General features: G+C 30.4%; 1 protein-coding gene across 1 annotated transcript in view; it reads left to right on the top strand.

Annotated features, from left to right (window-relative positions):
- LOC117178453 (glutamate receptor ionotropic, kainate 1-like) overlaps nucleotides 1-14,678 on the top strand; it is an 87,949-nt gene that overhangs the window by 62,635 nt on the left and 10,636 nt on the right. The window contains exons 5-6 of the mRNA XM_033369879.1: nucleotides 7,188-7,241; nucleotides 11,366-11,530. Coding sequence (XP_033225770.1) covers nucleotides 7,188-7,241; nucleotides 11,366-11,530 — 219 coding nt within the window. The remainder of the gene's footprint in view (nucleotides 1-7,187; nucleotides 7,242-11,365; nucleotides 11,531-14,678) is intronic.

Here is a 14,678-nt window from a genome sequence, read left to right on the forward strand (position 1 = left end):
AAGATGTAATTTTCCAGATAATTTTTTTCTTATTTTTCAAGTTTTCAAAACATGAAAAAAAGTATTTTCTCGAAACAATCACCTTTATTTTCCGCACAAATTTTTTCACAATTTTTTGTATACATCAAGCATTTTCACTCTAACTTATTTCTTTTTTGATCAGGATGGAACTAGACTGAGTTATAGTCTTATTGGACCTTAGAATAATTACACAGCCACACAAAAAAAAGTGCGCGGATCTGGTAACAAGACACACGTATTCCTATGAATTTTGAGGCACTGAATTCAAATTTGGTATCAAAAATCACCCATCACGTCATGGTTGAGCCATAACCTCAAAAATGACGAAAAATCATGCACTGAGGCAAATAAATTTCAAAATAATGCCAGTGATGCAAATTTTCATTTCAAAAACATGTCAACAACTGTAAAGGATCAACCCTTGTCTGATATCAACTTATTTAACATAACTTTACCCAACAGAACCTGACCTCACCAAACCTGAATTAACAGAAATTTATTGAATTACATGTAAAGCTCTGGAAGCATATTTTCCCACTAGCAAATGTGTGCTACGTCGAATGGGTCAACTCAAGCCTAACCTAGAAACAAATCTAACCTAGCCTAACCCAACCTAACCTAACCTCACGAGACACAATTAAACTGATTGTGTTGTCCCGTTGTATTTGCGGTACCGTTTGAATCAGCTTGGGCTTAACCTGCAAAGAGGTCAAACCTATCCTAACCTAAAAAACCTGACCTAATCTAACCTAACCTAACTTAACTTCACGTAACACAATTAAACTCATTCTGTTGTACCGTTATGTTTGCGGTACCGTTTCATTCAGCTTCGGCTTAACCTACATAGAGGTTTAACCTATCTTAAACTAACAAAACCTGACCTAACCTAACCTAGCCGAATGAAATTCAACCACACGTGTAGCTATGTAAGCGTACGGTTCTCAGTCTTAAATGTGTGCTATATATAATAGGTTAACTCTATCTTAACCTGCAAATGAATCCAACATAACAGAACCTAACGAAATTTTGCTTAACGCAACACAACTTAACATAAGTGTTCCCGTTGTCACACAATAAAATTCATTTCATTGTACTAAAGGTGGTTAAAAATTTAGACGCACATTACTCATTTGAAGAAACTTAGAACTACAAGTAGAATTGACCCCATTTCAATTAATCTGACAATGTTTGTATCAATTAAAATGTAGAACTGTAATTTAAACATGCAAATGAATAAGAGTTTTATTCAAAATTTTTCTCTTTCTGCTTTTCTTAGACTTAAGGGATATATTTATACTATCTTTCGTGTTTACATTTTATCTTGCTTTTTATCGTAATTAAATTGATTTATAGACCTACTTCAGTCTATTTTCTGCCTGCTATAACGTGTCCTTTTTTCTTCGAAGGAACGATGCAAAGGGTTACGCTTACGTTTAAGACCTACATTCGTTTCCCTTCTCAACATCCAGCAAAAATCAGCCATCATGACCTTGTCCCATCTACCTTGATATCGTTTTTCCATAAATTTTATGTCTTAATGAAAACGATCCCCTTGTTCTTCGCTGAAATCACCGACATTTTCTGGAAACTTATCCAGATGGGAATCTAGAAAGCGAAGTTTTAAATTCATCAAACAGCCTAACTTTTTGTAGTTTCTTATTATTTTCGCAACAATATTCTCGTAGTCTGGACTTTTTTTTGTTACCGAGGAAATTTGCGTTTACTGCTTTAAAACTTTCCCAAGCGTCAATTTCAATTTTCGTCATATGGCTCGCGAAATTAGTATCTCTTGTCAATATTCGAATCTGTGGTCCATCAAAGACTCCTTCTTTCAATTTAGCGTCTGAAATATTAGGGAATTTAAGGGATATATACTTATAGCATTGTCCATCTTTGTATAACGACCCGACAAATTGTTTCATGAGCCCGAGCTTTATGTGGAGGGGTGGTAGTAAAAAATTTTCTGGATCAACGAGGCTTTGGTTGGTGATATTATGAGAACCAGGTTTGAATGAATCTCTTAAAGGCCAATGTTTTTTGCTGTAATGATTGGCTCGATCTCTGCTATTCCACAGGCATATAAAGCATGGCTGTCTCGTGAAACCCGATTGTTGGCTTAATATCATTGTAAAGATTTTGATATCACCACATATTTGCCCTTTGTGATTCATGTAATTAACTTTTTTAAGAAGAATTTTAACATTGTTATATTCTTCTTTGATGACCGTTGAGTGAGCTATAGCGATAGGAGCGTAAGTATTCGTGTTATGCAGTAAAACAGCCTTAATGCTGCGTTTTGACGATTCAATGAAAAGTCGCCATTCTTCGTCTCTGTACACATTTTCCTTCAAGTGGTTCATTATTCCGTTAACGTCAGTGCAGTACACTAAAGACGTCTCTTCGTCTTTAACGAAAAACTTTCTGAATTCTTTTTTCCTGCTGCGATATAATGAAACTTTTGTCTTTGGCTCTAGAAGATTTCTTCTTTTTAGAAATGAAGCGGCAAATTCAGCGCCGTCTTTCGGTAATCCAAAATCTCTAATAAAATCATTCAGTTATAGTTGCGACACTAATATTGGAACCTTCGATTTCATTTTATGCACGCCATATTCGTCATATTTTTCGTTATTTTCATCGGAATCATCAGAACTATTTTCTGTTCGATCACCGGTTTCACTACCGTCTCCATGACGTTAACTTTCAACTTCCTTTCTATCATCTTCTAAAGCGCTTAAATCAGTCTGGCGTGCATTTTTATTGATTTCAATTGCTCTTGTCACTGTGCACACATTAATGTACGAAATGTTATTTTTATTTTTGGCGTTGACCCCTTTGACGGAATTCATGCAAAAGTAGCAGTCCTTCGCAATAACGGGGTTTTTTTCATGTGGTTGGTGTAGAGTACTTGCGGTACTTTTCGTTGTTTGAATTTTTTAGACAATACAACATAAGTCTGCAGGAATTGCAAATGACGTGAGGAACCCATTTTATTTCTTGGTGCAGCAATTTACGGTCAAAACACTTTTGTTAAAGACTTTTCACTTCCTCGTTGATTGATTTTCGCAAACTGCTCGCTTCATATTTACTGCAAATGTAACAGAATGAATCTGAGCTATTCTTGCAGGCATGCGATTGAGAAATTCTCGTGGTCTTTTTCCTTGTGGCATGAGACTCCACACCGACCAAGTGATCTATTGATGAAGAGCTACGATTGCATGATGACGACGTCAGAGAGCCCGTTTTCCCACTCTGACCAGACGCCAATACAGGGGTTTTTCCCTGCATCGTAATAAACTTTTTTCCAGTGTCTGACATGGCGGCATGAACGCCGTTTACCCAGGAACTCAGCCAATGTGGATCCGTTGCCCACCGTCACCACGTGGAGGTGCCCTGGTTACAGACACAGGCGAATAATGCTAGCAACAAGCGGTTACGAAACTCCAGGCATTTAGTGCTATTAATGTCAAATATGAAAGTACGCAAGAAGAGGGTTGCCAGCATAATCGGTTAGGTTAGGCCAGGTTCTGTTTGGTTAGGATAAGTTAAACCTCTATGTAGTTTAAGGCGAAGCTGAATGAAACGGTACCGCAAACACAACGGGACAACACAATCAGTTAAATTGTGTTTTGTGAGGTTAGGTTAGGTTAGGCTAGGTTAGATTTATTTCTAGGGTAGGCTCGAGTTGACCCATTTAATGTAGCACACATTTGCTACTGGGAAAATATGCTTCCAGAGCTTTACGTGTAATTCAATAAATTTCTGTTAATTCAGGTTAGGTGAGGTCAGGTTCTGTTGGGTAAAGTTATGTTAAATAAGTTGATATCAGACAAGGGTTGATCCTTTATAGTTGTCGACATGTTTTTGAAGTGAAAATTTGCATCACTGGCATTATTTTGAAATTTAATTGCCTCAGTGCATGATTTTTCGTCATTTTTTGAGGTTATGGCTCAACCCCTTTTTTAAAAAATATACTTTTTACAGTTTTACCTTCATAATTCATAATTAATTAGATTTAATTTTTTTGAAAACATTTTATTTGAACATACTTATATACTATTTAATGTTGAAAATATTCAAATAAGAATTATAAAGAAAAATGTGTAATTAGAGATAAATTAATAAATGTGAAAAAGGAAAAAAGTTTTCTTTTAAAGCCATCATTTTCCATACTATTATAGTCAAAACTTTGTAAAATACATACAAATAAACCAATAATAATAAACCTAATTAACGCTGGAAATTTGCATTTCAATTTCATTAAATTTAGAAAAGATAATTGAAAATTATGTTACATTGTCTTGAGGGTTTCATTTTAGGGAATTCAAGGGTATATTGTTTATAAAATTCAACTTTTATCCTTCTATTTACTTCACTCTTGATAATAAAATTGTATGGTGTTATAACAAACCAAGAAGAACATAATGGAAAAACAGTTTCAACTACGACCGTTTATCAGGGACTATTTTTGTTGGATATTCAAAATAAATTGGTTGAGGATTCAATCAGATGTTTACGTAAATGATTAATATGTATTATAATATTTCTAATTAGTTATAAATAATGATATCAATGAATTTATTTATCAATTATATTTATTTAAAAATTCAGAAATTACTATATTATTTTTAATTAATTATAAAATATATTTATTAACTAATTTGTCTAAAATTATTACATTTTTTCACATTTTCAATTCAAATAAATTCAAGTTTTAATATTTATTATTATCAAAATATTATATTCGTTCGTTTGATTTAATTCATATCAATCAATTATTTACATCAAACTTTTTCCTCTGAAGTCGGCATTTTTTAAATAATAGATACTCTATTTTTGCCACCTTACTTCACTTTCTATCCAACAGCTTAAATCAAAATAATAATTTTTTGGACTACCCTAATATCAATTCATAAACACTAATTATCTGAAAAAGATATTTAAAACGTGTAAAGAATAAAAATCTGCATTTTTATTATTTTATGATTAGAAACTTAAAAAAAAATATCACAGGGAAATGACTGCAGAAAAGTTGCATCTTGATGATAGTAATATTTCAAGGCTTCAGTTTTTCTCGACTAGAGTTTGATTTTACTAATTTCCTATCATTAATGTAGTTCTACAAAAACTTCAATCTCTAGGATACTTTCTAACTTTGTTAAACTTTTATACTTTTTTGTTTTTTTTTTGTTTAATTTATATTCTCGTCCGGTACATTAAAAATCTAAACAAATTAAAAATTCAAATTTAACATTTTTTTAATCCATGTTAAGTTTAAAATATTTTGGAAACAATAATTAATAAAATTGAATTAAAATCTTTGAAATTAAAAAAATATTTATATCAAACGATTTTGAATTAAAAATGTTGTAAGTCAACATGTTTTACATTAGGTAAAATTTTGAATAAGGACAATGTTTCGAATGGCATGAAAAGGAATTGAACTTACGTCATTTTTAATTCGAAGCATTCGAAAGCAAACAATTTTATTTTAAATTAAAGAATCTCAAAATTGAATGATTTCAGATCAAAATTTCGAAAACGAGACAATTTTAAATCAATAAAAATCGAAGATTTGTGGATTGAAATTGTGAAAATTCGATCATTTTAAATTAAGAGAAACTGAAATTATATTATTTATAATAATTTTACAACTTCAAAATTGAAAACTTATGTGAATGTTTTAAATTCATACAACGAGAGCCCTTACACAACTTTAAGATAACAAAGATATTACAAGAATATTTTGTTGTGGGATATTATTCTTACGTAGTATGCTGGTATTTCGCGTAAAAATATAATAATTGTAGAAGCACTTTTCTCAAAATTTAAAAGTTTGATTATAAAAAGAATCAAATAAAGTTCTCTTTCAGTTTAATTAGTAAATCTTGAATATTTGGAATTCGTTAATTTTGAACATTTAAAATTTAAGACTTGTTTTTATATCCCCCTCCCTCCCGAGGTAAGATATATATATATATAAATAAATATATAATGCATTTTATGGTGACATTAAAAGTAACTGGATATGTAAAAACATTCACTATGATTTTCACAGTTCAAAATTGAAGGATTGAAGATATAAATTTATCTCTTGAGTCTTATTTTTATGACTTCAACACGTGCAGTTTATAACTTCGAGCGTATACCTGCCCTAACAAAAAGGTTATTTCTAACAGTCATTATAGCTAATCTTTTTTAATGGTTAAACAACCTTGTATATTTTTATACAATATATATATATATATATATATATATAAAATCAACTTATTTACGGATTGTTATTTGTATTGTACTTGTTTGACGGTGATACCGAAAACGTTGTTTGGTTTTACGTATTTCTAACGGCTTAGGAGATCCTTCTAGAAATTTAAATTTTTATTTTTTTTAAGATAATTTTTAAGGGTTATATTCGTTCAGACTTACCGGTTCTGAATTTTTAAGTTAAATATAACTGATTTATTAATTACAAATTTTTCATTCATCAATTTTAATCTCATTTGTGAGCCAAAAAAGGTTCGATAATCTCAGCTAATACAAGGCTCGTCTTGATTCAAGTAAACGTCGTCTTAAGCCAAGACAAGGCTCGACTTAAGGCAAGTAAACGCCGCTTTACCTGTCGTGGCCATAAAAGTAAGACGAAGGCCTATGTCTCGAATCAGTTTTGAGACTCAGCCAGACGTCGATGTCTTGGAAATGAACTCAAGACATAACCAAGTCGGAGCATTTTTACTCGGGAAGCTTAAGTAATCTGAGAAGTGCTTAAAATAATGATTTTTAATTTAAAACTGTAAAAATAAATCAATTTAACTCGAAGCGTTAGGATTCAAACGATACTAAACTTTTTTTACAAATTAAAGCTTTCTTTAATTAGGATCATTAGACTGAAAAATGTAGAATTCAACGATTAGGTATTTTCAGGTTAGGTGTACAAATTATTAATGATGAAAATTTCGTAAAGTTTTAGACTGATGTATTTATACTGAAAAAACTATTGTTACATTGACATGAGAGAAAAATTAGTGAGACAAAGAACACGCAAAAAACGAGCGGAAACATATGAGCTTTAATATAGACGGAATTAATTAATAGCACTTTACTATATTTGATAATTATTATTCTGCAAATTTAGCTTCGTCTAGCTTTATCGATTTTTATGTTTGTTTCAGATATTGCAACTGCAAATGAATGACTACAGATACCACTATATGTTCACAACATTTGTGAGTACAGATATGTTAATTTGTAATTGATTCGCTCCTCTAGCCCCCTGCAACACCTTCATCCATTCCTCACACAATCCATCCTCCCCTAATTATCTTTACCACATTCTCTTTTTAGCTTCCTTTAACTTCTATTTATCTCCTACATCCTTTCTTTACTCGTCATCCAGAATTTCTTTATCTAAATCTTGCTATTCTCAACCATCTTCTCTCTCCTCATCCCTTTCTAAATGCCTTTGTACTCCTTCCATTTTTATCATCTTATAATTTTTATTATATTTTCATTCCTTAATCTAATGAGTTAAACACCGACTTTAAGGCCAAATACATTGCTATCCTTGCCTCTATTTCTCATTTAATCCTTTTATTTACTAGATAATTCAGAATATATATTTTGTTTATTGTCCCCATTACTTTCCTGATTTAATGTTTTTTCCTCAACTTCTTTCTTAAAACTTTCCGTTGAAATAGCTAAATGTACTTCATGGAATATTAGCATTAGCGACACTCTTATTTCTGTTCCCCCATATTTTCAGACTTCATTTGAAATCTCATCTATACCAGATGCCGTTAATTCTTTAATTATTCCTAGCACCTTGTATATATCTGATCTTGTTACGTCTGCTTTCTCATCAAATAAATTTTCTTCCTTTTCTAACTTTCCTCTCTACCCCTCCGAGCAAATCCATAAAATATTTTTCTTTATTATACCCCTGGTTTTCCTCCTTTTTCTTTCTCTCCTTACTATTTTTCAAACTTCTTCCATCCTAGCCTTCTCTACCTTTTCTTCGAAACTTTTAATTTCCTTTCCTTTTTTTATCGCAAAAGTCAGTACACCTTCATTTATCTCCTATGTTCTTCTCCACTATACTTTTGCCTCTTCTTCATTATAGCATAATGCTATTTTCTAGAAATGGCTTCTTTAATTTAATTTTTTTCCTCTATAATACAAGTCGGCGAATATAATAATCCAAATTCACTCTCGAAATGCCTAGAAGAGGTTTGTCAAAGATTGCATTTGTAGGCTGACAGATATACTGCTTGATATTTGCTTAAGAACCCAATTTGCACAGAAGGAAGCAAACGGGATGAATCTTAGACATGTATCTAGTAGAAACTAGAAATCTCTACCACTATCATTAAACAAAGTCAGCCTAATTCCCCATTAATGTTGTTTCCAAGATAGTTGCTATTCTCAACTAATTTAATGAAATTGCTTTTTGCCAATTTAAGCAATTAGTATTGATCACTTTGTCATTAAAACTGTAATTAAACAAATAAAAATTCGCACTTGTGGAAAACAAAAACCGATATTTATGCTATACAAATGCCAACCTTACAAGAAAACACTTTTTAAAATCAAAGTTTTAAAATTATTTTGTTTAAGTATTTCATTAATATATTAAAATCTTTTAACTTAGAGATATTATTCCAAACAATGGTGTGCAATAACCGTAACAAAGATGTCCTTATGTTATAATAGAAGCAACATGCTGTGACTTTTGAAATTAAAACATTTTGAAACAAACCAGTTTTCAAGTCTTAATTTTTGCATTGGGTAAAAATACCAATAGGTGGAATCGCAACAGTAAACAAGTACAATTATAAATGAAGCAAATTTTCTTCCGAAAAAAGGAAATTTTATTCATTATTAGAAGGTTTTAATATCATATTAGTATCTCGTGAATATTGAACAAAGGTGCCTTCTAATAGTAGCGCTTTTATTTAGCAACATTTTAAATCATTTTAATAATACATTTGTCTTTCACCAGCTTTGAAAATTCTGTTGAACACAACATTTTCGATTTTTTAAAATGTATTTTTATCCGCAGGTAAATTTCGATTCCTTATTCTCGTCAATTTTTCTCAGTATATTTCTTTTTTTTACAGGGCCCTACTTTATTTAAAGTATTTTGTCTAAATTTGTTAGAAATAGATGAATTTAAAAAAACGAATATTGCTGTTTGAAATACAACATCTTTTCCATTTTTTGTTTCCTAGAGCTCTTAGATTTCTTTCTAATGCAATATAAAAATTAGCTCAATTAATTATACTCTTTTGCATATTATTTTACATTTCCATAATTTTTCTGTTAAAGCTATAATATACTATTCTGCGATAGGCCATTTTACGTATTTTATTACATATTTCAAAAGTATTAAAAATGAATCAAACTTCATATTTATTTGTCGCAAGTTTCACAGCCTCTCTCTTATTCCCCTCTTTCCCCCTTTATTAAGGGAATGCGACAGTCTGCAAATTGTCCAATTATTATCATTTAGTTAAAAATTTGATTATATCTTTAAAAATTAAATTATTTTATGAAGAAAGTCGTAATTTTCTGTTAAAAATTTGACTTTATTTCTGAAAATGTGTGTTTTTAGGCGGATAATTAAACTATTTTGATGCAAATTAAACTTTTTATTAAAATTTCAGAATTTCGAGTCAGAAAATTCAACTGTTTTGTTGAAAACATGTAATGAAAGAAAAGATTGAACTGTTTGTAATTTAAAACCTCTTTTAGTAGACATCTCAAATATCACATTCGTCTTGATAATTCAACTTTTTTTGGTTGAAAAGAAAATAATTGGTTGAGAGTTGAAAAACTAGGTTACAATTTCATTTTTTGGTTACAGATTCATCAGTTAAGTATTTTATTCACCTTTTGGGTTCAAATCGTAGTCAATTGGTTGAAAATTTGACTTTTGTTGATTTAATTCAACAATTTTTTGTGTGTTGAAAATGAAAATATTTTTTGTTTCAATCAACGACTATTGCATTTTTGCGAAAAATCTCTTTTGGTCGAAACTTTTATTATTTGGTTAAAAAGTTCATTATTTTATCAAAAATTCTACAATTTTCTTACAAGATTATTATCTTACGTTTCAAATTTAACCTTTTTTTGGAAATAGAACAATTTTTCTCTTTTGCGAACGAAAAATCTTTCTTCGTTGAAGATTCATATTTTCGGTTAAAAATTTAATTATTTTACTAAAAATTACGCTCCGTTTTATTTGAAATAAAATTTTTTCATTAAATGCTCACATTTTCGGTTTCAAAATTAAACATTCTGTTAGAAAATAAATTTTTTTGGCTTTAAAATTTAAATTTTGGTACAAAATTCAACTATTTCGCCAACAATTCAAACTCTTGGTTGAAAACTAACTTGCTTCTTGAAAATTCCAAATCTCGGGTGCAAAATTTAACTGTCCTGTAGAAAGATCGTCCTTTCGACTTGTAAATTTAACAATTTCGTTGACAATTTGATCGTTTTTAATGAAGTCTTTCTTGGTTGAAAATGCATCTCTTTTGGTAGAATTTTGATTGGGTTAAAGTTGCTACTGTTTTGCTTATAAGTTATTCTGTTTTAGCTCACAATTCAACTAATTTGTAAAGATTTGTTATTTCTTTGTTTAATTCTTTGAATATCAAGTATTGCATTTTTTGTTGAGAATACATTGTTTTACTATTGAATATTACTGTTCTTTATTTAAATATTGACTGTTATATTTTTCTTTAGTAAAAAGGCCGCCTTTGGTTGACAAATCAACTACGTGGTAAAAGTTGAAATTCTTGATCAAAAAAACATTTTTTTGTTTGTTAAAGATTCATTATTTTAGTTTAAAATAAAACTGTCTTGTTAAAAATTTAAATATTTTTTCTAGATTTAATTATTATTATTATTATTATCTTTTTGTTTAAAAATTTAACTGTTTCGTTGAAAGATCGTCTTTTTGAATATAAAATGCGCACTTTTAGTTTGAAAACTTCACATTTTTCTAAAAATTTTGTCTTCTTTGTTTACAAATTCTACAATTTGGTTAAAAATGCAACTGCTTTTTGGCTAATTTGAATATTTTTTATTAATAGTTCAACCATTTAGTTTCAAAATCATGTTTTGTTAAAAATTTGTACCCTTCACTTAAAAAATTTGACCATTTGATTACGATTCAACTATTTTGTTAAAATTTTTTATAAAATAGCATGACATAGCTTTTAAACGGCCTCTTAGTGATAGCAAAATTTCAATATTTTTTATTTAAACAGCTCACCACTCTTTCAAATACATTTAGGAAAGTAAATGGTAATCAAAAGATAATTTTTTTATATAATTGTGCTTGCAGGATATAGAAACTTTTGATTTAGAAGACTTCAAGTACAATAGTGTGAACATGACTGCCTTTCGATTAGTTGATCTTGAAGAACCGAAAGTCATTGAAATTCTACGCCAAATGGAACGTTTTCAACCCATTGGACACGCCATTCTCAACAGAACTGGAGTTATTCAGGTTGGTATAAAAATTTTAACTTTTTCGCAAACTTTAAATCGAGAGACTATTTCTCAATCAAAAAAATTTACTTCCATATTTCTATCGCTTCTGGAATCCATTTCAATGAAAGGCAATTTTTGAAAATAAGCCTTAAATAATGAAAAGCACATTCAGGAAACATGCACTATTTTACCAACGAATTTTCTACATTTCACTACGTGGAAAAGAATCAAAATTGAACATTTTGTTCTCGATTTCAAAAAATTTGTTATTGGCATTCTGCATAAAGATTTCCATTACCCTCTGTTCAATGAAACGTCAGTTATTATCTATTAAAGCATTTCAGGTTATTTGATTCCTCTATTTGGACGGAATATGTTACAATGAATTAAAATCAATTTTCTTTTGTTCTGAAATCTCATTGTTTTGATCTATTCATACAGGAGGCTTTTCTCTATTTGACTTGAAGAATAACATCACATGTGCAGGGCTGCTAAAGGTCAGAACATTCCAGACAGTCAGGAAAAGCCAGAGAATATAAAACTGGCCAGAAAATGACTGGGAATTTTCAATAAAATGAAGTTAGAGTTAGTTTTATTTTGTTGAAAATTCAACAATTTTGTTAAAAAGAATCATTCTTTTTGACTTCTTGGCACGCCGAACAGAAGTTTCCTGTAGCATTACAAGATCCGAAGATTAGTTTCCGAGTTATGGGATCTAGAAGTACCAGATTTTCAAGTATCCTGGGATTATGCATAGAATAAGCCAAATATAAAACTCTACGTATATGAGAGATTTATATTTTAAGAGAGCTTTAAAAACTCTTAAAGTCCTAGAAAATTATGAAAAACTCGTATAATTACTAAATTACGTGGACTTTTTCAATCTATACTATGAAATATCTCGAAATAGAGGTTGGATTCATTAAAATATTTCAGACAAAATTTCAATATTACTTATTTTCTGGTTGAAATTTAAACTTCTTATAAAAATTTATTGTTCTTTTTCTGAATATTTATTCTCTTAGTTAAAAAATAAAACTATTTTATTTAAAAATTCATTATTAAGTTGTAGATCTAACTATTTCGTTCGAAAATAATCTTTTTGGTAGAAAATCCTACTGTTTCGTGAAACATTCGTCTTCTTATTTAGAAAATTTGTCTTTATGATTCGAACATTCGTCCTTTTTAATTGAAATTTCATCTTCAAGTAGAAAAGTATTCTTTTTTGGTTGGAAATTCATCTTCCATTGTTTGGAGATAATTCTTTTTACTTAAAATGGCTTCTATTATATTCTCGATGCAGAAATCATCCCTCTAGATTGAAAATTCTACTATGTAGTTAAAAATTTAATTATTTTATAAAAAATTCAAGAATTTTATTGAAAAATTGATCTTTATGGTTGAAAATTCCTCTATTTACTATAAAAATTAATCGATATTGGTAACAATGGCCTCTTTTTTGTTTAAAGAACAGCTCATTTTAGTAATGAATGCCGTTGAGGTTTTCTAAACATTTATATTTTGGTTAATGATACATCATTCTACTTAAAAAAGAACGAGTGTGTAGCAGTGGAGCCACACGGTAGAAGTAAAAGTTGCATGAATTTAAATCTGCTGCCCAAATTACACAATTCAAAAGTTTGGTTGACCTGACAGTTTTCGGGGTGCTTCATTAAAGTGGGTTTCCTCGCCTCTCACTAACAAATATATTTAATCTTTGTCAAAATTGCTTTCATCTTCTAAAGAACTGTCAAAACTTTGTGAAGAATTATTTTCTGGTACTTGTGGCAATTTGATCAAAGCAATAACTTCTTTCGGAAAGCTTTTAATTGCTCTCAATGAATTGGTGTTTTTGATATGATTATATTGTTTTCCCTGCAGTTCTTCAGATCTTTATTACATGATTATTGTGCTTCCTCTGAGAGTTGAACAACAGAAAATAAAGCATTTTCTATGATGCTGCATTTTGAATCAGAATTTTGTGTGCAGAAGCTGGCATACAATACCAACCATATAGTTCTATGTAGAGTCTCGTTGCATTAAGAGCTTTTATCTCATATGCTTCACTGTTGATTTCGAATTCAGAAGAAAAGGTTTGTAAACTCGTAGCGAATTCATCTATCAAACGTATGTCAATTCGAGTAGTCCCAGATGAAGTTTTAGGATCGCTAAGAAATCTGCGAGCTCTATTTCCTTCGTTCGTTGTCCCGCTACCTCCGGCATTAGGAATATCAATCAAAAGACCCATCCTACTTTTAGAATCTGCTTAAATCCCTTTTTTCCTCTCTTTAAGACTATCCTTTTCAGGAGCACTTCGAAATTGCCACTTTTTGAAATCTAAGCAGTAGAAGATGTGCAGCAAACATTCAAAAAACCTAATCCAGACATGTAAAGAGGAGAGGCCAAACTGAAATGTAGATGGATCAGTTTCTCTTCTAACAGCTTCGTCAATATTTTTCATCATAGTTCGTGTTGCGCAGGCAAACGTAACATCTTTGTGAAGAAGATGTTTCTGTAATGACATTGCAGACTTTACCATCTATCATGGTCAACAGCAGGGTATGAGAAATCGAAATGTCACCTAATTCGTCATATTTAATAAAGCTGATCCAAAGATTGTCTATTTGACTCTCCATCTGATCTCTTTCAGATTTAGATACTTTAGTAGTCTCTTAAATAAATTAAATTCTTATTGGTACACAACTTCCAGAGGACCCCGAACAATAATTTTTCCACACGATTACTTTTTTAGATAAATCAGGTTCTTGCATATACAGCTCTAAGGGAACAAGAAAAGTAATAAGAAGGTTTTGATCATCAAAATCTTCCAGAGATCGCTGTTTATAAGCTGATCACTTTAAGATCGAAGTCAAATTCGAAAGATAGGCGGAAGGTAGCGAGTGCAAAACAGGTTCACTGATTTTGACTAATCATTTTGTCAGTTAATTAAGAAATGATTGCAATGGAATTTCGGCATTTGCCAATGCTTCATCTTGAGTATAAGATGTAAAAGTCTCAATACTTTTCAGAATTCCACAAACATTTTTAGAAGAACCAAGGGCTACTTGCCTTACCAGATTTGCAGATTTCCTATCACCCTCCAAATAAAAATTGACAGATGCTGCTAATGCTAATTCAGAAACACTTGATTTTTTAAATTCAAT

The sequence above is a fragment of the Belonocnema kinseyi genome, chromosome 8, assembly GCF_010883055.1.
Source record: "Belonocnema kinseyi isolate 2016_QV_RU_SX_M_011 chromosome 8, B_treatae_v1, whole genome shotgun sequence".
NCBI classification, from domain to species: Eukaryota; Metazoa; Arthropoda; class Insecta; order Hymenoptera; family Cynipidae; genus Belonocnema; species Belonocnema kinseyi.